At 39.1% G+C, this 26,652-nt stretch overlaps 1 protein-coding gene across 3 annotated transcripts in view; it reads right to left on the bottom strand.

The window, feature by feature from the left end:
• LOC134568240 (contactin-4-like) overlaps positions 1–26,652 on the bottom strand; it is a 259,133-nt gene that overhangs the window by 8,307 nt on the left and 224,174 nt on the right. For all 3 annotated transcript variants that reach the window (XM_063426672.1, XM_063426673.1, XM_063426671.1), the window contains exons 12-16: positions 16,447–16,574; positions 16,192–16,367; positions 6,989–7,109; positions 5,487–5,645; positions 2,827–2,976 (exon numbers count right to left, since the gene is read on the bottom strand). In XM_063426672.1, the coding sequence (XP_063282742.1) occupies positions 2,827–2,976; positions 5,487–5,645; positions 6,989–7,109; positions 16,192–16,367; positions 16,447–16,574 (734 nt within the window). The remainder of the gene's footprint in view (positions 1–2,826; positions 2,977–5,486; positions 5,646–6,988; positions 7,110–16,191; positions 16,368–16,446; positions 16,575–26,652) is intronic.

Genomic DNA, 26,652 nt, shown 5'->3' with positions numbered 1-26,652 from the left:
AAGAAGGCTGTGAAAAATTGCCTTATGCAAACACAACACAGGATTATAAAAAAAAAAAAGAAATTGTGAAATATATGTATGGCAAAATTATTGGCACCTCTAGGAATTCATTTGAGAAAAATTTATTTTAAGTAATTTCCCATTAATATTTTAATTTGTTTACTACACAAAAGTGACTAGGAACAGGAAATTATTCAACCATGACTTCCTGTTTCACAGGAAATATAAATATGAGGTAGCACATAGGCCAAATCCCTTAGTCATTTGCATGGGTAAGACCAAGGAATATAGCTGTGATTTGTGGCAAAAGATTGTCTAGTTTCACAAGTTTGTGAAGTGGCTATAAGAAAATAAGAAAATATTAAAAATACCTATTTCCACCAACAGGGAAATAATTAAGAAGTTCCAGTCAGCTGGAAATGTTATGAATCAACATGGCGTGTCTCAATGCACTAAAGAGGATGATTCGAGTGGCCAAAAATGGCCAAGGATCACAGCTAGGGAATTACTGAAATTAGTTGCTTCTTAGGGTCAGAACGTCTCCAAAACTACAATCCAACGGCACCGACATCACAACAAGCTGTTTGGAAGGATTTCAAGGAAAAAGCCTCTACTCTCATCCAAAAACAAACTCAAGCATCTTCTATTTGACAGACACTACTGAAAATTGAAAAGGGGTTGGGTTCTATGATCAGTTGAAACCAAAATAAAGGTTTTCTTTGGCAATAAACACCAGAGGTGGGTCTGGCACACACACGGAGAGGTAGCCATATGGAAAAGTACCTCTTTAATGTTTTGGGGCTGTTTTTCTGCCAGAAGACCTGGGCATTTTGTTAGAATACATAAAGGACTCAAACAAATATCAGCATACATTAAATGAACATCTGACTGCCTCTGCCAGAAAGTTTAACATGGGCTGTGTTTGGATCTTCAAGCAGGACAATAATCCAAAACATAAATAAAAATCAATACAAAAATGGTTTAGTGACGACAAAGCCATCCCAGTTCTCTGACTTGAACCCATATAAAATCTGTGGGGCAAACTGAAGAAGAAAGTCCACCGATGTCAACTTTGAAATCTAAAGGATCAGGAGAGATTCTGTACGGAAGAAAAGTATGCCATGTATTCTCCAATATCATCAGGCATTAAAGAAGAAGACTCAGAGCCAATAACTGTGCCACACATATATGTAACAATTGTGTTTTTGTGTTTGCAATTGTTCGATATCCATGAGAGCAGAGTATTTTTTGTGCATTTTTTAAACAAACGATCAAAAGGTTAACCAATGAATACAATTTTTCACAGATGTCTTGCATCATATTTACCAAGGGTGCCAATATTAGTAGAGGGCACTGTAGTAAGTTATACAATGTGCACTAGATTTCTTTATGTGTGCCTGCAACCTATTTGATTCAGTATAAAGTGCATCACAATTTGGTGAATAAAAAATGCAGACTGTATTTGTAAATTCGAGATCAAGCATTCACATGGTTCTTTCAATATAAAGATTTATCGATGGTACAATACCATCTATATTTCCTACTGCTGCCCTAACAACTCAAAAAGTAATCTTTCCATTCCCAATATCTGTTGTAATTTAATTGTACGAACACATTTACCTGTATTTATCAAAGATGTTGCGTTCATTGAACAAAAGTTATTTTGATTGCCATACCTCTTCCAGCTGAAATTACACTGACACATTTTAGAAGTGTTTGTTATGTTTTGGATAACCTATGCTGTTTGTGTATTATCTTTTGCTGGTGAACTTTTTTTCTAGATTCTGACTATTGAGTAACACTTCGCCTTACTATAGAATGCACTATAATACTGCAGGAAACGGGCATTCAGAACGGGGCTTTGTTTAGTCACAGACACTCACAATGGTTTATGTACGACATTTATAGTCTATAGTCTGTTATTCTAGCTGTCCTGGGGAATGTCTTACTAGAAGCTTGAACAGACAGAGAATCCTAGTCCTCATGCGTTATTGGTTGACTGAACGTTACAAATGAATTTAGTTATGAATTTATATATGCACAAACATATGTATAATCAGAATTTATAAATTTCTAACTTAAAAAAGAAAAAAAATTAACAAGCAGATGCGTTGCATAATGCATATATTCCATTTCTTTCTGTACTACCGTTTGCTCAGGTCTTCTTATCTATTGCCCTACAGACATTCTATACTATTTGTTATTTATACCACTAGATGGCAGCATAGCACCTTATTTTAATTACAATACTGCGTTTCCCCCCCCCCAAACCTTACCAAGTTATCATTATTACTAAATAAATAACAAAATAAGAGAACAGTGGCACTTCCTTATAATTTTTTAAATGATGTAGCAAAATTGTAAGTGAACAGGGTTTATTAATCAAAGTGAGAATTCAAAGTGAATTTCAAATTTAAGGACGCAATAGCCAAACTGGAAAAAAAATCAGCTAAGCTTCCAGTTAGGCTTTTTGGTCTTAATTTTGGAATTCATATTGGATTCTCATTTAATGAATAACACTGAAAATAAAATTACCTTCTGTTACGTTCACTATTAGTATCATGTAAACTACTATGTAGAAGTATAAAGCCAAACAATGCAAAATGAAGATTAAGCCATATATTTTTGTGTGGAATATTAAAAAAAAATCTTTCAGTGTTGCTATCAATAACATCTCTCAACATTGCTTATGGCTAAAGGGTGCATATTGCTGTAACCTATGTAAGTAATGGATATGTTTGTTAATGATGGTGTATGTGAAGAAGGTTCTGAAAAGTCATTGGACACATGCCCATAAAGGTTTGAATGGTAGCTTCTGTTACTCACGTGCCTCCTCCGTCCTTCTTTTGTCTGATGGTGGACTGGGCTCCCCAATCCCAATCTGATTAATGGCAATGACACGAAACTCATATTCTACCCACGGGCTAAGCCCAACAACTGTGGCTGTGAAAGACCTTCCATCGACTACCTCGGGCACTATTAGAAGATAGGAGCATTATTACATATTCAATATGATTCTATTCTAGCATTACAATCATGTACCATGAATATTACACATCATAAAATGCATTACACACACTGTATCAAACAGTAATGCAGTTTATCAGTTTGAGAAAAAGCAAGTTCAAAAAGGAAGGAAGGAAGGAAGGAAGGAAAGAAATTAAATCAGATCCCCTTTTGAACAAAAAAAGTGGTAATGATTTACTTAAAAGATTGCTGAGCTCTATTTATTGATGTTCCAGAAATATATGGGGGCTCCTTCTCGTTATGTATAAACAAAATAAATAAATACAAAGTTTAGAAACTCCTATACATCAGAACAGAGAGAGACTTAACCTTATTTGTCCATTCCTAATTGTTCTTTACAAAGAACACAAATTGTCAAAACCTGTAAAAAAAAAAAAAAAAAAAAAAATAGGCAAGTTGTAACTATATGAGATGGTGAACCGGTGACTTTGGCTGATGTTTTGGTTTACACTAAATTTGGTTTACAGTAAATATTCCCCTTTGTGCTTAAGCTGCAATGTTTTGCTGCTATCCTAAAGGGCAATAATAGGCTTCACACTGCATGGTAAGTATTATTTAAATGATCTGTTCTGGAATGTTTAGTGTTCTTATCCTCCAGTTTAGAAGGAAGGCATTCACATAGCTTTTAACCTCTCATTTTACCAAAAGTGTCAATGATAACCTAGAGGAGAGTGGTACTGAGACAGCCTTTCACAGCTCATCAGTTCTGTTAGCACCATGGACAGTGAACAAAGCTGGAAACTGCAAAGTGGTTATACAGCACAGCTTTAGGGCTCAAAGGAATAGAAATTGAACCCCTTCACCACTAAACACTTTTTTATAGAAAACATATTAGCATTGAAGCAAGGGATCCATAGCTAAAACATATAACACAGCATTTTTGTGGATAGATTGCTTTGTAGACAATCTTAAAAAATTCAACTTGTGTACATATACACTATTTTTAATTTTGTAATTATTCGTTCACCCTTTATAAAACATACTTGGAAAATGAACATCTTTAACCCCTTAAGGACAAATGCCATGTGTGACATGTCATGATTCCCTTTTATTCCAGAAGTTTGGTCCTTAAGGGGTTAAACAGTTTCTAGTGTCCTTCATCTTGCAATATTTCACACAGGATCTGGCATGTTAGTATAACAGCAAAAATGCATTTTTATCAGTCTCTGGAATGCTAAAATACTGCCAACAGTGAAACTGTAGCATCCAGTCACTCTTCCCTGACAGAAGGAATTATATCACCCATTGAAACTTTCTGTATTGTTTGAAAGCAGGGGATGAAATTACATTTTCAGCAACTTTACATGTATTATATAAATCTATTTCTCTACAGGCTGGTAATCATAACTAGAGTATAAATAAGGGTCAGTGGGATTTTATGGTCTAGGATTCATACTGCAAAATACATGGCAATAAAAACTTGTATATGCTATTTTGGTGTAGAAGTGGTTAACAACATCTGGACCTGAAGGGGTTATACACTAAACTCTAAAATAGAGCAAGTTGGTATCTGAATGGTAACATTTCAGCAAATCATCCCACTCGGCTATTTTCACAGCTTGTGTATTTTAGATTAATTTTTGCCATTCAGATTTAAATTTGTTAAGTGAATAACCCTGTAATTATAAATAGTAGTATAATTAAAGCATAATCCCACCATTCAGAACTTGAACTTTGCACCTATCTGGAATGTATAAAGATGTAAATGGGCTTCATACAATCAAGAACACATATGGCACTTTCTTTGTTTTGTTTATACATAATAATAATGATACTTTAACATTAATGAATATGCAATTTGATTCTCAAGTTAAACATTTTTCCAAAGGCCTTTGGAGTAACTAAATGACCTATATTTGTCTAAATATACATAGGGATTAAGGAAAGAGCGCAGGTAACTTTTTTCTCTTTGGTTTTTAACTATATATTGGGGCTGATATGTACTGTGATCATTGCTGCCGCCCAGGAGTGATGGGAGTGAGCGCAGGACTTATCTTTTTGTATTTGTATAAACATTTTTCCAACAAACTTTTTTATATCTAACCCCCCATTGCCCCTGCCTCTGTACTTGAAGTAACAGCTATTAGCTAAACAATTTGGTACCCAGGGATAAAAAAAAAAAGGAAAGGAAAGGATGTATATTACCACCACCAGGAGAATGGCAATGATATGTTTATCCAACTTGTACAAACATTACATTCCTCCAGCATTTTGAATAGCTATGTATATCAGTGTCAGGCTAGAGATGCCCAGGTACTTATGAACCCTGGTAGTGTTAGTTGGTTGAGTCAAACCCATCTGTGTTCTAATTCTATATTCAATTATGGTGATACGTAATAAAGCTTTTAGTATATTATTCTTCATGTTGAATATTTATGAGAATTCGACAAAGTTCTAACTTGTAAACCTTTGGTCACAGGCTAGGAAAGGGCAGGCATAAAGTAAAAACGTTCACACACCTGTGCTGACTGCCTGCCAACCGACAGAGAAGGGGGTTCGAGCCTGTACTGCGTACATAGTGATAGGGCTGTGGTTGTCTACTCCTGGCATCCACGACAGCTGAGCAGTGGTGTCTGTGATCTCTTCAACGGTTAGAGCATCTGGTGGCCCAGGAGGACCTACAAGGAGGTCAAAAGAGATAGGTAAGTCCACCAGCCAAATGTACAAAGGCGTGAATAATGAAGGTTGCACTTTCATGCAACTGAAAAAATGAAAAGTAGCACAAACAAAGTTTCACTCGTATGCAACATACTGAGACACTAATGGATATATGCAACTTTTAGCATTTATTTATTGAAAAATAAACACCACTGCAGAAAACATGAACAATATCTGCAGTTGTTCTCATATTGTTCTGTTTTTTTCCAGCTTTCACTAAGCTTTTAACTTCTGTTGGAATTAGCAGTCTATTTTTCTGTTGCTTACATTCAGCATCTGATTGTGTCAGAATTTGCGCAGGTCATTGTCGTCTTACTATAGGATTGAAGACAAACGAACAGAGATAGAGCCAATTGGTAGGTACACTGAGAGGACGGGGGGTAACCCCAAAAGTAAACGTAAGAAAGCAAGGATAGTGTACCTGGGTAGTCAACTAAGAATCACAAATAGATGTCTAGATTAATAGCAGAAGTGTTGCAAGACAGATAACTAATCCGATAAAAAGTAACAAAAATAAATAAATATTATAGAATTATAATAAATTATAATTATTATTATTATTATAGAACTATTATAAAATGTATTCATTTTTGTAAATTTTTATCAGATTAGTTCTCTGTCTGGCAACAATTCTGCTATAGATCTAGACATCTATTTGTATTACTGTAGGATTGTTTAGGTATGTCATCGGCTATGCTACAGGCACTAACGCTGTCTAATGCACTATTGTCTCTATGTTTGGTTTGGTTGGATTGAAATCAGTGGACAGTGCCTGCTGATTTGCATCACTTTTAGAACTTTGTCATAAATTTCCACTTTAGTGCTTTCATACTGTTGTTGAAATGACCAGCTAATTGTTGTCACGCACAGCAGAGAATAATATCCCTACGAGCACCTTTCTGCTTCATGTAAGTACTTGTCATTAGTATAAATCACAATTCCCTGATTACCACTTTCTGCACACATTCAAATCCATCATTATCTGCAAGCTAGGGTTCCACAATAAACCATGCATGCTTAATATATTATACTTATACATAGTGATGGGCAGAACACAAAAATGTTTCCCTGTAGTATGTATAATACATATGCTGCAAAAAAAGAATTTAAATAGTTAACTATGCCCTATTTACTTTCTGCCAATTAATGCTACATACAATCGGGCAGCACTATTTATGTCCTGCCCATCTGCATGAAGACATGCTATGTGTCCAGAAAACATGGGGGATCTGGTAACACTCGTACTATAAGGTCCTACAGCTCTGAACACAAAAACATAAATACAAAACAAAATCATAAATACCTCTCACAATGAGATCTGCTCCAGCAGACAGTTTGTCTACACTTGTGTGGACAAGGCAAATATATTTCCCAGCATGCTTCAGTTGGATGCTTCTGATCATTAAATCACCTGCTGAGTCTTGCTAATGAGGAGAAAAAAAAAAGGACATATAAGGTCGCTTGTATGGCTATGTACTCCTTGTACAGTGTTAGGCTCCTATGGTTAACACATTATAATTGTCATCTCCACACAGTGCCACTACCATGCTGCCTTCATGCATACAATGGAATCACAAGTATCCACATGTAGGTTAATGACAGAATGTGTTTCTATAAAGAAGAGGAAGTCACAGAGTTAAATTTGATAAGGCCAAGTAAGCTGCACCCGTCTCATTAAGCTTGGGAAGCTATGTTAAAATAAACTTGTTTGGCAGGCACAGGTTGATTGTGTGAAAAGACAGTGTGAGGGACGAATTTGGAAATGTCACTATAGCAAATGCCTGGGTTGCAATTTGCCGAAAGATCTCTGGCTTATGCTGTGTTCCTGAATGCCTAGGTTGCAATGTCCTACTGTTAAACGCCTTGACTAAAATATACTGCTAAAAGCTTGTGTTACTATATAAAAACAGGTGATAGGTACTGGAGCAGCATGAATTCTAAAACTTGTGGCTCATATGATGTGGACAAAACTATATAATTCCAGATTTCTCCACTTCCTTTTTCAGGGTGCCCCTACTGTTGGTCACGGTGATAGTAGATGGTCCATTCACAAAATCCAATATTAAAGTGAAATAAAGCAGGGACTACAAGGCTCATTGCATTTAAAACTCACTCTTCTATTATTACCCACATACGGGCTAAAACTTGCTTATTCAGTTTGAAACTGAATGCTCATTTACGAGCCTGCTTTGTGATGTGCCGCCACAATGATTTTGACGCAGTTACGTTTTAAATGCAATGAGCCTTGAAGTCACGGTTTTATTTCACTATATAAATGCTTGTTTTGCAGTATTGTACGTCTTTCACTGCTAGGTCTTTCTCTCTATTGCTGACCACCTTCAAGTATCTTTAATCCCTTAAGGACCAAACTTCTGGAATAAAAGGGAATCATGACATGTCACACACGTCATGTGTCCTTAAGGGGTTAAAGACTGTCAAACACCAACAGAGCACAGTAGTCCAGTCATATATTTTTGAGTGAACTCTCATCACGTACAGAATAACATGTTGTTACTAATTAAGGTACTTCACTTCCTGGACACAGTCTGATTATTTCCCCAGAAATCTATCTGGAGACATCCAAACCCAACTGTGTTCAATCAAACCTTTCATGAATGGAACTTTTTCAAACCAAACTCAAGCCTCAAAATAAAATAGTTAGGTGTGAAGAAAGATATGGAATGTTCAATTTTCTAAAGTGCCCTTTCTGTGCATCTTAATTGCAATCCGTGAAGAGATTTCTGAATAATGCTTCGCAAGAATCATGGTTAAGTTTTTTATAATTTCTAAGACAGAAGTTGTCTTGCTCAGAGTTCCTCTTCACAAACATATCATGTTTGATTTGGTTCTTAGCACACAGGATCTAATTCCGCTTTAAAGCTATATTTGAATGTTAATATTCTGACCTTCTATGAAGGCCCGATACCACAAACTCTGCCTTTCTATCTAGTCTCTTGTCCTTTGGTACATGAGCTGTAGTTCCAGCATAAAAAAAAGTGTTAAAACCAGTCAGTAATATTTGTTCAATATTTAATTGTTACCAATGGGGGTACTTGATATGCCTGTTCGATACAGTACGCCCACCAGCTTGGACAATTATGAAAATATGTTACAAGTCTAAGATAAAGGGGGCTAAAATGAATTAAATGTGCTCTCATATTTCAAACTGTCCAATGGAATCAAGAACATTTGTCTGGAGATTGAAAAGACAGTTGTACTTTGCCATATTGACTATATTCACATGGTGACTTAAGGTAGCTATTTACAATGTGACAAGACTTGGAAAATACATCTTTGTTCATCAGTTCTATAAATTATTACACTATTGCAGTTCACTGAATTTCTCAGTTATGCAGGGAGGGGGCAGGTGTAAAAAGATTATCTACGGAAGATCAATTGAGTTCCTCAAAACAAAGAGAAAATTCAATTTATTGCAATATTTTTTTTCCCCACTTCAAATGTGTGTTTTCTGAACTATGAAGGTAAATTGTTTATTAGCACCAGTCATTGAAGCAGACACGCCGCTTATATGGCCTGTAGACATCATTTACCAGAAAGAAAGAAAAACAGTAAATAAAACAAAATAATTGTGGTACAGGATATTAAAGCAGCTGAATATATATGTATTAAGGCAATTTGCCTGGATTTGTAGGAGGGGCTGGTTTGCTACCTCTAGCCTACTTAAGGCACTCCCCTTACCCTGCTCCTTACCATTCGAGGTCAGAGTTGAATGAGGATCCACTTCCGTGTTCTCTCAGACGCCATTTTGGTTTTCTTACCCACAAGTTTTTCTGCAGCAAGCTGTGCCCAGGAATCCTCTTGCAGGCCTTTTCCGTCCGTCCAGCTTCTTACCCGGGTCTTCGTCGTAGATCGCGTCCCAGGGACTCCTAAACCGTAAGTGAGACCTACCTGTCAAGCCAGGATCGGTTTCCACGGCGCACGGTACAGCACGGGTCCTCACTTTACGGTTTTCTCTGCACAGTCGCATTTCAAAGCCTTTTTCGCGGCTTCATTTCTTACAAATTGTTCGGCTAACTTATGCGTATTAGAGAAGCGATCAATTCGCACAAACTGTTTTTGCTTCATTTAAACGATTGTCATTTCGGTTTGTGTTTTCTGGTCGGCACTTATTCATAGTATATTCTATGCACGATTGCTGTTCGCATTGAAATGCATACGGTTAAGCTATTCATGCTAACTTCTATTTTCCTTCATACTAAGATTCGGTTATTCTGCTATGTATTCACATAGATCTTTTTCGTGAGTTACATTTCATTATTTCATGTATTTACATTTGGTTAAAAAGTTGCTTGGTTAAATAGAAAGACTATTTTCATGCTATTTTTAAGGTATCATTTATTATATCAAGGGTATGAAACCAGCTAACATTTCTGTATAGACCATTGGACTCCCACGCTTACTGGAGTTTTTTGTTTTTTTTAATAAATTATCCATTTCATTACAATTAAATCAGCCTACGTTACAGGCCTCATTTCTTTGTTGTTAACCATGACACATAAGGATTTAATTCCTTTTCATGCATACTCGGGTTGAATCACACGTACTGATCCAACCAATCATACGTTTCCTGCACAGTAATATACATATATATAACTTACATTTTATGTTCCCCTTACACACCATTATTATATAACACATATTTTGTTGGTACATAGGCCACGGCCTCCCTCAGATATCTTATTAAAGCCATGCCAACATTTCTGAGTAACACATATCTATTGCATAGTATTAACATTTTATTTGCAATCATACGCAAGCAAACCTTAAAACATTGCTGCTACAGGCTATAAGTCTGTTTTCTTTCCAACAATCCACACTCATCATACTACTTCTTTTAACCATTTCAGGCTGTCAAGCTTATATATATTTGCTCCACATGGGTTTTTCCTGTGAATTTGTCATACTACCAGGTACGTACACCTGCTCATATGGTATTTCTACCATACATTTCATTTCATCCCCCTAGGTTAGAGTGCAATAGGGTCACAGGCATCCCAATAGGTATTTACCCCTTCTTGGCAATCGCCATCAGTAAGTGGTCCCGCGAGGCCAACACCCCGCCTCAAACGTTTCAGAGGCAAACACCCATCGGGCCACACGTTAGCTAGCCACCTCGCATGTTGCATGTGGCCTCACCTGCCACTCCCTTCCCCTGTTTTCTGTCTTACAGTCACCGAGAAGCCTAAAACTCCTGCCACTACGACGAGTGGCCTCAATAACCCCTCGCGCCAACGCATAGATAGAGCATCTCAAGCCGCTTGGCAATTAGCAGGGCCTCATCTGTCACCAAACAAGTATAATGTTTTTGCCATCCGGCCTAGCTAGCCTGTCAGTACAATTTGGTGGTTTCCTATACTAATTAATTGTTTTGTTTATAGTATGTCTCAGGAAGGGGTAGAGGATTTCTCCCTGCCTAGCACCCCGGCTAGAGCTGTCACTCCCACACAAGGAGGAGAGCTAGCCAGTCCAGCGTCGATCAGATCCTGGACGATCCCATGTATAACCACGGAATTGAGGAGACGACAAATCCCCTACCCCGCTACAGCAAGGAAAGCAGAACTTTTCAAACTGCTACGCACATCTACAAATAACAAGGATGCCGGGGAAGGACCTAGCCAGTCCAACCCAGGAGATATACATGCCATGTTATCCTCACTCATGGCGTCCATGAGCAAGGTCAACTCCAGGCTGGAGAAACTTGAGCCGGTCACCACGGCCCTTACTCTAGCAGGGCCACCCGCTGCTGCTTCACAAGCACCAGCTGACTTGCCATTAGTTGCTCCAGCCATCACCCTGGATGACCAGGAAGTTAGCCCGGCTCATATGATACCTGAGCATATAAAAAGGGATATCCTGGAAGGTAAAGATGTCAACCTGGCTTCCCTGTTGATTGCCTCCCAGGATATTGTTGAGAATAAAACGTATGCTTATGATGATGTATCTGTTGTTGTCAGGTCTAGGGATGCCCGCCTAAACAGGAAACTGACTATCCCTGAATTTGTACTAGCTTTTGGTATTTACAGGGATGTCATCTGTGCGGTCTATCCCAACAGAAGAGAGGAGTTTGATCTCTATATGCACAAGCTGGTAGACCTGGGCAACAAATATGGTGGTTCAGCCTTCTATGACTACCATAGGTCTTTTTCTGCAAAAGTGTCTAGAGCCTTCTCCCAGTACGGAACACGATCCAACTGGGAAAGGATTGATACCGTCATTTTTTGCAGACACTTTGCAGGTCTAAGAACACCGGCTTGTGCATACTGCTCCTCCACAGCCCATACTACAAACTTTTGTCCCAACACGGCGGACGAACATGCCTCCACGCAAGGAGCTAGTTCCTCTGGGGTTCCAGAGAAGTTGTCACGAGACAAACTGGGACGCCCAATCAAGTTTCTGGGCAAGTCCCAGATATGTAATAATTTTAATGTTGGCTCTTGTAATTACAGTGGATGTAGACTATTGCATGTCTGTTCAAAATGTTTAGGGCACATGCAAAGACCATGTGTCCAAATAAAATGTATTCCAAGCCTTACCTAACGTCCATTATTATGCCAGTATTCACTGCATTTATGTCTCAGCACCCATCTAGACACCTAATAGACTTTCTTATCTCTGGTTTAACAGAAGGCTTCCATACAGGTATCCTACACTTACCAGTCGGAACTCTGGAATGCCCTAATCTACAATCCGCCCAACACAACCCCACAGCGGTTGACACCCTCATAGCTCAAGAAGTGGCTGAAGGCTTCGTATTGGGGCCTTTCAAAACTCCCCCATTCACAGAATGGCGCACTAACCCCATTGGTATTGTCACAGGGAAATCTTCCCAAAAACAGAGACTCATCATTGACTTATCAGCACCCCACTCATCGGCCAACCCCAGTCTTAATTCCCTCATCCCCTCTGAGGAATTCTCCCTGCAATACACCACCATAGATCACGCCATACAAGCAGGGGTTGGAGCCTGGCTCAGTAAGACCGACATTATCAACGCCTTTAAATTACTACCAATCCACCCCACACTGTGGCACCTGCATGGCATCAAGTGGTCTGGGAACTACTATTTTTTCTCCTGGTTAACCTTTGGGTCCAAAAGTAGCCCAGCTATTTTTGACACATTTGCCGAAGCATTATGCTGGTTACTATTGAACATAGCCAGATGTCCTGCGGTATTACATTACCTGGACGATTTCCTACTGGTCGAGGAGAACACTTCCCCTCCTACTAGTCTCAAAGCTACCACTAAGCTATTTGAGCAACTGGGTGTACCTATCTCCCCTACGAAAACAGAGGGGCCAGACACGGTTATCACTTTTCTGGGCATCCAATTAGATTCCACCACAATGCAAGCGAGCCTACCACACGATAAGATAGTGAATATTCTCACTTACATAAACAGCTACCTACAGCTCGGTACTTGCAACCGCAAAGAGCTACAGTCTCTGCTGGGATCACTAAATTTTGCTATGCGCATCAAACCTCAAGGCCGCTCCTTTATATCACGACTATTGCATCTTTTTCCACTTTTCCTACATGACACGCACAGGTTGTCCTTAGATACCCAAGCTACGGCAGATCTAAACATGTGGAAGAGATTTTTTATCCACTTGGAATGGTAAAAGTATGTTCCTCCCTCAATTGACTGACTCATCTCCCACCATTTGGTCAGATGCGGCATCTACCACTGGTGTTGCAGCAATTTTTGGGAACGAATGGCTTTGGGGCAGCTGGCCTTCAGCAGTTCAGGATTTGGAAGGTTTTTCCACTACCTCAGCTCTTTTTGAGATCTATCCCATCGTGGTGGCTGCCGTAGCATGGGGTCATTTATGGGCAACCATGCCAGTTCGTTGCTACTCAGATAAGCAGGCAACCTGTCACATCATCAACAAAGGTAGTTCCAAATCCCTTACGATCATGAGATTTCTGAGGAAACTCACTTGGTTGGCAGCTTGTCATAATTTTTTCCTATGTTGTTTCTATGTTCCAGGTGTATGTAACACAGCTGCTGACAATTTGCTTTAAATTTCAGGCATTTCATCAAGCACTCCCGTTAGCGGCGCCCACAGCCACCATCACTCCAACATTTCAACAACTCATACTGGACTAGAAACCATCATGCAGCATAGCAGGACATTGTCCCAATTGGCACTTTCAAACAATACACACAAAACATACAACAGAGCTTTCACACTATTCAAAAGATTCCTTCTGGAACATAACATCATGCAACCATTTGTTATGACATCTTTTTGGGGGTTTGCTTCCTTTTGCCACCTTAAACTTAAAATGTCATATAACACCATCAAACTCTATCTCACTGGCATTCAACACCACATGCTAATCTTACACCCAAATAACAACAGTTTCATGGCCTCTCACCAAATTAAGACCATACTCAGAGGTATTCAGAAATCAGAACCCACACATACAGCCCAGAGGCTACCCATAGATAACCATATCTTTAAAGCATTATCTAACCTGCTTGACTTAAAACCGTTTGACACCAATACAAACTCTATCATCAAAACAGCAATATACATAGCTTTCTATGGATTTCTAAGACCAAGAGAATTCACTACAACCTCCACGACCCAAACTACTCCTTTCCTCCTCTACTTGACAAAACATATGGATCATTACATCCTGACTTTACCTCACTCCAAAACCAGTCATCACATACCCGTAAACATTCCGTACTATCCCACGCACAACAGATGGTGTCCAGTCAGGGTTCTTGATGCCTACATACAGCATCATAACTTACTACCCTCACAACCATTACTACAGCTGCAAGGATCAGTACTCACCACTACAACCTTCATGACCTACGTCAGGTCTTTGCTCACACAACTGGGCCTCAACACAGCCAACTACTCAGGGCACTCCTTTCGTATAGGAGCCGCGTCCACAGCCTCCAGTGTAAACATCCCAACTCATGTTATCAAAACACTGGGGCGCTGGAAGTCATCCGCTTACTCACGATACATACCTAACCCAGTACAAGAATTAAGGGATGCTTTCAAAAACATGTTTGGTTGATAAAATGTATATGTATTGTTTGTCTGTAAATGAATTTATTTATTTCAATTTTGCCCTTTTTCTCAGGCCTACCTCATCGTCGGATCTGGCACACCACAACCGACTTGCTCTTTTTATTATCCTACATTTATCTATGGTATTTCACACTGTACTATCATAAGCACCTAACACAAGTATTAAGGCAATTTGCCTGGATTTGTGGGAGGGGCTGGTTTGCTACCTCTAGCCTACTTAAGGCACTCCCCTTACCTTGCTCCTTACCATTCGAGGTCAGAGTTGAATGACCCTCCCACCACACCACATTTTAACATTTATTTCCTTTCTATTTCTTTTCCTGGGTAGGCCCTCTTCTTTCTCCGGCCTACCTAATCGTCGGTTCCGGCACACCACAACCGACTTGCTCTTTTTATTATCCTACATTTATCTATGGTATTTCACACTGTACTATCATAAGCACCTAACACAAATATATATATATATATATATATATATATATATATATATATTTATATATATATAAGATCTGTGTTAGAGGCTCTTTGTTACTGCCAAGGACAGACCAACATGTTGCTTCTGCAGTGTTACTAACCAAAATGGTATTTCAGTGGTACCACTGGCTACTTCAGACTTCTAGCTCTCCTGCATAATGATATTCATTTTGTATTCTGGACATATATTAATATCAAATCTTGGTGACAAGTGGCTATTGGCGCTCACACACCCTGGCACACAATGCGGCAGTGATAAGTAACTATTTGTTGGCTAGTGGTTAACATACTATTAGGTTTATTTACTAAAGTGAGAGTCAGAATGAATTGAAATTTAATTTTAAATGTAAGGCCAGAGTAGCTGGCTTAGAGAACGTTTCCAGTTTGGCTATTTAGACCTTAAATTGAAAATTTACCTTGGATTCTCACGATTTACCTTACTAGTAGCAGTGACTAGTGACTACCACAAAGTGGCAGTGACTGGCTGCTAACGCACATTGGAAGTGATAAGTGACCATCACAGTGGCCGTAATTAGTGACTCTGGCAGTCGCAGTGATTAGTGACTCCCACGGTGGAAGTGATTAGTGACTATGACAGTTGCAGTGATTAGTGACTCTCACGGTGGAAGTAATTAGTGACACTCACATTGACAGTGATTAGTGACTCTCATAGTGGAAGTTATTAGTGACTCTCCTGGTGGAAGTGATTAGTGACTCTCACGGTGATTAGTGACTCTCACATTGACAGTGATTAGTGACTCTGACAGTGGCAGTGATAAGTGACTTACAGTGGCAGTGATTAGTGATGGCAGTGATAACAGTGACTGGCTGCCATCCAAGAGACATTAACAAGTCGTGATCACCCACTATATACCAAGCACCTTTCGAACACTACTGATGTACCATATCATCCTTGCACATCCTGCACACTACAATTTCTTGTTGTTGTAATACTTACTCCCCCCACACGTTCAAAATGTTCTCCATCTTTCTGGAAGTCAATGAGCTGCCCATTAAATACCCAGGAGAAGGAAATATCCAGTGAGTGGTCATGTGACACCTGACACGGCAGAACGATACTCTCTCCCACTGTGACATCCATACTGGTAGGTGGCACCAGCACCTGCGTGGGATCTGACAGATGGAGACGTATTACTTCTTGTAGCTGCATGTTTCAATTTACACAAAATTACAATAAAATGCCCATTCTCACCTTTGACCACAAGAGTCCCTGTACTGCTGGCGGTTCCAAAGTGATTGCTTGCGGTGCAGCTGTAGGTCCCAGCATCAGCTTTGGTCAAGTTCGAGATCTTTAAACTGCCATCGTCCAGGAGTGCAATTCTGCAAAAATAGAGAGTTTAAAAAGTCATGGGTGGTGGGAAAAAAGTATATGGATACATGTAACTGTGTACAGGTGTATGGAATGACAAAACCATCAGGGCAAAGGGAATCTTGGGAAACTAGATGGGGCAAGAGATATGATAAAAAAAAAAAAGATTTAGGTCCAAAGGCTACAAAACCAGAAACACAGATCTTATTGCAGAGCAAGGTGAGGTGAATGCATGAGAACAGAAATCTGTTAAAAATAATAAAGACTTCAAGGCTGGGAAGGGAGAGAATGCAATCTCAAAGTGGCAAGTTAACAGGGAACAGTGGGTGAAATGTAGCTATTCAGGAATATTCACAAAAAGTAAAAATTAAGAGGAATATAACGCAAATTTCACATTTAAGGCCGCATTAGCCATACTGGAATAATTCTCCAATTCAGCTATGGTTACAGTTTGACTACTTTAAGCCTTAAAATTAAAATTTACTTTGAATTCAATTTGAATTCCAGACAATTCTCACTTTGGTGAATAACCCTGAAATTAACATAAAAGTATAAAAAGAACACCATGGTTATTTTTCTATTCTATCTACTTTTTCTTACAATAATATTAAAATACAGTTTATGAACCCTACAGTTTATTGCAGTTGTTATGGTGAAAGGAGTGTGGGCATTTCTGGTTATGGTCAAACTGCTTTCGACAAAGACACCAGAAAGAGGTTAAAAATGCAGAGGAAGAGACACTGGGGATGGGTCTTTTGGTATTCATTTATACTAAGCAAGATGCCATGCAAGAGCACAAATAGTATGTGACACATTTATATTAAAACATTACGGACTCTTTAAAAGAACAAAAACAGAGAGCTTTGTGACAGTTATAGGCTATACAGGTCAAACCAGGTAAAGGCAGGTGAGAAAAATGTGATAAATCTAAATATGGGTCCAGAGTGACAATGATGAATTCGCCACGGGTTTACGTTAGCAGTGATAAATTTGCTTGCGCCAGAAAAAAAAAATAACGACCATAAATATATCTGAGTTGTTTGTTTTTTCTTTTGTTGTTTTTTTTTTTTTTTAAAGCACGTAACACTTATGAATTGTACTAGAAAAACAGAGCACAGAAAAGCAACAACAAAAATGTAGACGTTTTGGGAACCTGACTATGATAAATAGCCCTTTTCTGTAACATAGCTATTGCATGGGCTCATTTTCAGGCAGATAATTGCAACTGCGCCATTGCAAGCGTAGCACTCGGAGACAAGCTCTACAAAAACTATATTTCTGCAACAAACATATAACTATATCCACTAAACAACTGGGGTTTATTCATTCAATTGTGAATTTTAAAGAAATAGCCGGGGATTACATTAAAAGTGAAAATGAGCCAAGATGAATAATTTGTCTAGTTTGGCTTTTGTGACCTAATATTATCAATTCTGTTGTTAGTACTACACAATTTCCCAAGTCTACTGAGGTCAACAATCTTGAAGAAAAAAAAAATGGAAATGTCTAAGTTTGGGGGTAAAAAAACATATCTCCAACTTTATGGACATAATCTTTGCTATGTGATTGACTTCTACTCTTCCTTGTGCACGGACTGGAGGCTTTGGGAACCTTGGCTGAACTATGTCATGATTTGAACCTGAAGGTGTGCAAATCATGATTCAATTTGGAGAATAGCATACATTGAGTTTAAATAATAAATGCTGAACTTGGTTTTGTTTCTTGCATACAATGAAACAAGATGGCAGCAGAAGCAGACAAGAACCTCATGGGACCCCATGAAGTAACTGTACCAAAGGACACTAGATATATTTTCATTGGTTTTATAACCAATGTTATCCACTTCAAAAAAGCACACACAAATAAAACCCAACAAAAATACAAAACGTCTTAACCCCTTAAGGATACAACCTCTGGAATAAAAGGGAATCATGACGGAATATTTCCGTCATGTGTCCTTAAGGGGTTAAATACAGAACCAATGCTATCAACTTCAAAAAAGCACACACCAAGAAAACCCAACAAAAATACAGAACATTTTACCTGAACCAGAAGAATTAAAAGACCAAAGCTGTGTATGGATCTTCTGAGATAGTCAAAAGTCTTAAAGGGGCACTGTCACCCCTACCACTCTGCAGAATTAATATCTTTAAAAATCTTTATGAAACACGTATAATGACTGTGTTGGAATTTCACTGAAATTCCAACCCAGTCAAAAGATATACTTGGACACTTGACACTGGGAGAAGTTACTGCAGTCAATAAGTGTCAATCCCCCAGCCTAGCCTAGTGATGGCTCCAGGTAAACTCGTTCTAGCTATGGAGGATCACACTAACTCGCACAATCCTCCATAGACCTCAATACTTTAATCTCGCACATGCAACAGTGATGTTGGCTCCTGGCAGCCAAAGTGACAGGGACAGTATAGAAACTGCCGTAAGAAGATTGCGGCACCTGCAAGGGACAGATTCAAGTAACAAACTCACCTTTGCCTGCCTCCCCACCCTTCTGGCCACCGGACCCCCAAATTATGCAAAGTCCACAGGCGGCAACAGATCCCACTTTTGTTTAATCATATATCATAAACTCAGGCCGTTTATGTTATATGTAAAAGCTATTTAACTCATGCCATCCTCTGTTTTCAGCCATAAATAGTTTTGGGAAACTCTCTACCTTCATCCATTGATATCAGCTAATTTTTGAAAAAGATAATGTTCATGTTTACAAGCATAAGACTACACCACCACAGGTGATGTTCGATGCAACTATGGGTAATCACCTTGATATTCCATTCTTAGATTTCTACAAGGGATCAATTCATGGAGAACATATGACTTATTCCCTGGATGGTGTTGGCTCAATGTGAGCATTTTTTTTCATGAATTAAAGCATTTCTGGCTTAATTCAAACATTTATTTACTGTTATTCATTTGCAAAATGTATTTAGAAAACAGTTTTTACAATGGACACTGCATTCCCCCCCTTTCTTGTCTTTTTAGCTTATTACATGGTTTGGCAATTTTTACAAACTGTGCAGTCACATATTATGTGTATGTAATAATTGGATCTCAATGGACATAATATTATTTATTTTTGCATTTTTTTTCTATTTTCTCACATATTTTAACATCATAGATGCGGAATATCTTACATATAGGATGGCTCCTCAGGTTTTCGCATTATTATCATTATTTTATATTGTTCAATTTTGCACTGGCTCTTTAAGAATACGCATTACTGTTTTAAATTGGGCACTGTTTCTTTAATCTCCTGATTATGACACCACGGTCTAGGACTTTAATGAGGAAAGGCACTCCTTTAGCTGTTTGCCAGTTTGTGGCCCTTTTTGTGCTGTTCATTTGGCTCAGTTTGGTGTTTCCCATGTTCCTGATTTTCTGATTTTGATCCGAATTGTTCTTGAGTCTTGACCATTCCTGCTTGCTGACTGCCCTAACCTTGACTTGTCTGACTGTCTGTTTACCAGTATACTGACTTTGGCTTGGCTGACTACCCAATGCTGGTTGCTCCAAACCCATGTTTTTGACACTGTTATACTTTGTGCAATTTTCAACATACACCCTCCTGCCTTATTCCTGCTACATCATTCCACCACCAGTGTCGAAGGAATGACATAAAACAATCACAGGGTTCCTAGTCCTTGATAAGCCCTCCATGCCATGTCATGATTTTCCTAATTAAACAAGAGTGAGTTTAATTAGTGTATTGATTTCTGGTATTTTTAATTTTGGATTGTCCCTGACTGTTTTCCTTTCTGTAATCCTTGACCGTGACTTCTCTGTATGTTAGTGCCACTTCTGTTGTCCTCGACTTTCCTAATTATTGATCATTCTCTAACCTATTACTATTCTGGAACATTATTCCCAGAGAATTTTAAGGAAGGGTAATACACCTATGTTCATTTCTACTTCTACTTTAGCTAGGTGTGACTTGAGCTCTGTGCGTTAGGACTGGTGGTTTTGTGACACTATGTAACTAGCAAAGCCGGTGGTTTTGGACAATAACTCCTAGACAACAATCCACGGACTTCCCAATCCTGCAATGTGTCAAACTAAACTGTGATGGAAGATAATGCCCATGAAATTAGATAACATCACCACCCTGTGTTCCAAAGCATCCTTAAACTGGTTTTCTTTTCAACTGGGTCCAAACTGCACAATTCCTATAATCCTTTGCAAAAACACATGTCAAAGTTTGAGTCTAAGCATTGGACACAGGCAGATGGATGTAGAGGGGAGTGAGTTCTTAAGAGAGACAAAAAGAGCAAGAGAAACTTAATGAAGCAGCTGGCAGTCCAGTGCCAGATGGCAAATACAGAAAGCAGGGCATACAGAGATACTGGGAGCAAATGAAGTGATGGAGAAAAAGAACAGATTTTCAGAAACATGGAAATTGCAAATAAAGACTTCAAGGTGAAGATGGTAAAGTGTGACCGATTGAAGACACCTAAGCAACTTAAGACAGAGATGAATTACTTATTAATCTTCTATGTGAATGATGTTGCGAAGATTAAATTTTATTATATGAGGTTCAGTGGGGCCCAACCTGAACATCCCAGTGAATAGCACTTTAAAGAACCATAACCAGGAAAAGGCAGCCTATATTTCATTTCCAGAGGCCAGGAAGGGAACTACACAATAAAATAAGAACTGTCATTTGATATGTTTAAAATAGTATATTGATTAAAAAAAACCACGTCCCTTACAAATAATTTTTTACAAAAGGGATACTAAAACATGGATTCCATTAGACCGCTGAACATATCCTGTGGTATTTGGCACCAAGACACTAGCAGCAGATCCTTTTAGTCCTGCAAGTTGCGAGATGGGGCCTCCATAGATCGTTTTTTTTGTTCCAGCACATCCCACAGATGCTCAATTGGATGGATGGGGGATTTATAGGGCAAGGCAACACCTTGAATGCTTTGTCATGTTCCTTAAACCGATCCTGAATAATGTTTGCAGTGTGGCAGTTTGCATTATCTTGCTGAAAGAGGCCACTGTCATCAAAGAACACCACTGCCATAAAGCTGTGTACATGGTCTCCAACAATCCCTAAGTAGCTTGTACATGTCAAAGTTAACATCCACATGAATGTCAGGCCCCAGGACCCAATGTTTCCCAGCTGAACATTGTCCAGAGCATAACACTGCCTCTGCCGTCCTGTCTTCCTGCTGGCATCTCTTTACTGCAGGTAAACGATACAGACACTTAGCTATCCACCTGACCTAAAAGAAAATGTGATTCATTAGACCAGGCAACCTTCTTCAATTGCTCCATGGTCCAGTTCTGATGGTCACTTCCCCATTGAAGGTACTTTTGGTAGTGAACAGCAGTTGTCATGGGCACTCTGACCGGTCTGGGGCTAAACAGCAAACTAGGATGCACTGTATGTTCGGACACCTGTCTATCACACCCATCATTAAGATATTCAGCAATTTGAGCTACAATAGCTCTTTTGCATTATTGGACCAAGCTGACTAGACTTTACTGCCTATGGGACACCAGTTAACCGATTATCCTTCCTTGCACCACTTTTGGTAGGTACTAATCATTGCATTACGGGAACACCTCACAAGACCTGCTTTGATCCAGTTGTCTAGCCATCACTATTTGGCCCTTGTCAAAGTCACTCAGATTTTTTCACTTGACCATTTTTCCTGCTTCCAGCTCATGAAATTCAATAACTTACTGTTCACTTGCTGCCTAATATATCCTATATCCCACTCCTTAGAAGGTACCATTATAACCATATAATCAATGTTATCCACTTGACCAAAGATATACAAGTGTGTTTTTATATGTCTGTATTTTGAATATACCCTTTATAAGTAACAAAACTTATGGTTTTATCTTGAATTAATTTCAAAGGCAGATCCTTCATTTTGGTGTCCTGTGTAGTTTTTAATTTTGATAAAACTTTATTTGGTTATATTTGGTATCTATCAGGGCTCACAATTTCTACTTGTCACTAACTAGCCATTGATTACTGAAAATTTTGCCCTATCAAGTACAAATTCACCCATGGACAATGTGTCCTGGACTGTCAAGACTTGCAGTGAATTGTAACTTTTAAGGCCTGGCTACTAGCATAGTAGCATAACATAGGACTGTAAGTGCTAAGCCCTGTTTCTGTTCCACAACAAACCTTGATAAAACATATTGTACGTTTCAAAATCAGACCCTTCAAGGTATAATCTAAGCATCATAACAACTCTACTCCTTGCCTAAAATAAGAAGGTCCTTATTTCCTATTCATAACGTGTTAAAATCCTCTCAGTTAAATACATCACAGGGAGTGCACCCACTTAATTGGTTATAATATTTCATCTACCCAATAATGTGGGGAGAGATAACTGTAGCAGCTCCAAATCTAGGAATCTGCAGCAAATGCAGATGAAGTGAGTATTAACTTTTATTGGATTTTTTAATTATCACTATAATGTATCGGATAAGGGGCAACATCCTGCATGGAGTGTCCCTTTAATTCAAAGAAATCTTAACGTTGATGAGTAAACAGACATTCCTGAGAGAATATGCAAATTCGGATTACATACTTTTGGACACGGATACATTTTTGCATTCACATACGTCTGGGGCTCTGACCCCATTGGAAAATGTATGCAAATCAATTTCAGGGTCTATAAAAGGTCTGCTCTCTAATACTTATATGTCACTCTGGTTGGAAATAAATGAGAGAAATGTCAAATACAAAACCAGTTGGAATAGGTTAGCAGAAAGGAAATTTACAGAGGATTCCTGGAATAAAATTCTGAAAGTGAACTGTAAAGGTTTTTTCTCTGGGTTTTACAAACAATCAATTAATGATGCTTCTGTAAATTCTATCTGCTTACAAATACATTACTCACAATATATCTCTTCGACTGTAATAATGGGCGGGTCTGGCTGGAAAAGAGATTGGTCTGCCCACTGTTGGGACTTGTCTTGCCCACCCCCAACCTAAAGGACCTGCTAAGGAAGTACTCTTTTCAGAGCATTTCACAGTGCCAGCATATCTAATGATGCATTAACGCTGTGCTTCCTCAGGAGAATTCCATGGTGTTCCTGAAAGCAGAACAGGGAACCAAATTGGGAAGGTGGGAAAGAACCCTGAAATTGGGACTGCCCTGTCAAAATCAGGACAGTTGGTGGGTCTACCTGAGCTCTCTCTCCTCCATGGAAATAGAGCTGAGCTGTAAACCCCACATGCACAGTTCACGATTCTGCCCAGAGCCACACAAAGTCCAGTTCACTAAACATTGAACCAGGCCACGAATAAACTGATAGCAGCTGCAATATGGCTAATTCCAGTTAATCCCAATGATGAGGGAACTGCCTTTTTTCTATATATAGGTTTTTTAGGACAACATTGACTGATCTAACTTAACTCTAATTCTGTTTCTTGATAGATATTTTGAATGCATTCTCTATATATAATGCATTAGAAATTGATGGTAATTTTTACCCCAAATTTTTCCATTAAAGATATATACAGTATCTCACAAAAGTGAGTACACCCCTCACATTTGTGTCAATATTTTATTATATCTTTTCATGTGACAACACTGAAGAAATAACACTCTGCTACAATGTAAAGTAGTAAGTGTACAGCCTGTATAACAGTGCTGTCCCCTCAAAATAGATTGTCCATCACCTTTACCTTCAGCTTCTTTAGCAAGGCAGTGGCTGTCTTGGAGGTGTGTTTGGGGTTGTTATCATGTTGGAATACTGCCCTGCAGCCCAGTCTCTGAAGGGAGGGGATCATGCTCTTCTTCAGTATGTCAAAGTACATGTTGGCATTCATGGTTCCCTCAATGAACTGTAGCTCCCCAATGCTGACAGCACTCATGCAGGCCCAGACCATGACACTCCCACCACCATGCTTGACTGTAGGCAAGACACACTTGTCTTTGTACTCCTCACCTAGTTGCTGCCACACAAGCTTGACACCATCTGAATCAAGTAAGTTTATCTTGGTCTCATCGGACCACAGGACATGGTTCCAGTAATCCATGTCCTTAGTCTGCTTGTCTTCAGCAAACTCTTTGCAGGCTTTCTTGTGCATCATCTTTAGAAGAGGCTTCCTTCTGTGATGACAGCCATGCAGACCAATTTGATGCATTGTGCGGCGTATGGTCTGAGCACTGACAGGCTGACCCCCACCTCTGCAGCAATGCTGGCAGAACTCCTATGTCTATTTCCCAAAGACAACCTCTGGACATGATGCTGAGCACGTGCACTGAACTTCTTTGGTCGACCATGGCGAGGCCTGTTCTGAGTGGAACCTGTCCTGTGAAACCAGTGTATGGTCTTGCCCACTGTGCTGCAGCTCAGTTTCAGGGACTTGGCAATCTTCTTATAGCCTAGGCCATCTTTATGTAGAGCAACAATTGTTTTTTTTCAGATCCTCAGAGAGTTCTTTGCCATGAGGTGCCATGTTAAACTTCCAGTGACCAGTATGGGAGAGTGTGAGAGCGATAACACCAAATTTAACACACCAGCTCACCATTCACACCGGAGACCTTGTAACACTAACGAGTCACATGACACCAAGGTGGGAAAATGGGCCCAATTTGGATATTTCCACTTAGGGGTGTACTTACTTTTGCTGCCAATGGTTTAGACATCAATGGCTGTGTATTGAGTTATTTTGAGGGGACAGCAAATTTACACTGTTATACAGGCTGTACACTTACTACTTTACATTGAAGGAGAGTGTAATTTCTTCAGTGTTGTCACATAAAAAGATATAATAAAATATTTAAAAAAAATTTGAGGGGTGTACTCACTTGTGTGAGATACTGTACCAAGGCAAAGAGGTTCAAAGTACTAAAGTTAAAAGGCACTCTCTTCCCTAACAGCACATGATGTATTGGTCTATGGCCAATGATGTACTGTGTGTACAGTACATAAGTATTTTATATTTTTACAGTATTACAGAGAAGTCCCAAACTTGTGTCTGTTTTTTATACCTGGAACCTTTCAGGATTTATCCTTGAGAATTGGAGCATGGTAGCTTATTACTGGGTCTTTTGGACATAGTCCTGTTCTCTAGTGTTGAATAAAGTGTGAGGAACAAGCATACAAAACCACCCACTCCACCACTGAATCCCAGCATGTTCCCTCCTATTGCATTAATTTTTAGCATACTCCTGCCGTCTTGGAACAGGTTTTTATTCCACTTTCCATGTTCTCATCCACCAAAGGATTTCCAGATAAGAGATTCTCTTGGGTTCCAAAAATACTGATTCTGCAAAGGAGAGCTGTGTAGATAGCATTAAAATACTTGCATCTCCAGGAAAGTCTCTGTGGAATCTACATGTACAAATTAGTTTAACAGGGCACTCCAAGAACCACCATAAGCCATTCTCATTAGATTGAATTATAGAGGTTCCCTACACACAGTTGCTTATAACAATTCACATAATTCAGTAGCAGTTATAAGCCGACATCTGCAATGAGTGATGTCATATTAAGCTTATGCCTCTTCTTGCTGGACTTAATACTCGGGCGAATATTAATACCGACCTCCCCACTAGGATCCTTTATCACCTTCTGTGAAGGACCTGGAGAGCATGCTGCATCTATCGCACAGTTTACAAAACCTTGAATGGGGCTATTTGGATGAATATATGATGCTCTTGCTATCAGCTTGAGCAGCAGCTCCATTCACATTTTCTGTACGGAACAGCTGACAAGAGCTAAACTTGGCAGCCATTGAAAACAACATGGAAGCAAGGTTTGGCTGACAAGTGATAGCTACTTCCTAGTTTGGGCACTGCTCAATGCAGGGTGCATGCATGGTGGAATTTCAAATGTCAACATCTTTATATTTGAATTTTAATTTTTTTTTTTTTTGTATTATCTTGATAACATGTTAAAAAATAATGGTGCGCTTCAGCCTTTAATAAAACATGTTGTTATCGTAATTAATAATAATCATAGCATACAGCTGTAGACAGACAGTTCCAGAATCATATAAATGAGATAATCAATGCCTTTCTCACTCCACCAATCCTCTAATGGTTAAAGACATATTGAGCTCTTTTTATGGACACATTCTTCTAGCCT

This window comes from Pelobates fuscus, chromosome 7 (assembly GCF_036172605.1).
Source record: "Pelobates fuscus isolate aPelFus1 chromosome 7, aPelFus1.pri, whole genome shotgun sequence".
Classification (NCBI taxonomy): domain Eukaryota; kingdom Metazoa; phylum Chordata; class Amphibia; order Anura; family Pelobatidae; genus Pelobates; species Pelobates fuscus.
Note: the sequence above shows the minus strand (reverse complement) of the source record. Positions and strands in the feature narration are given on the sequence as shown.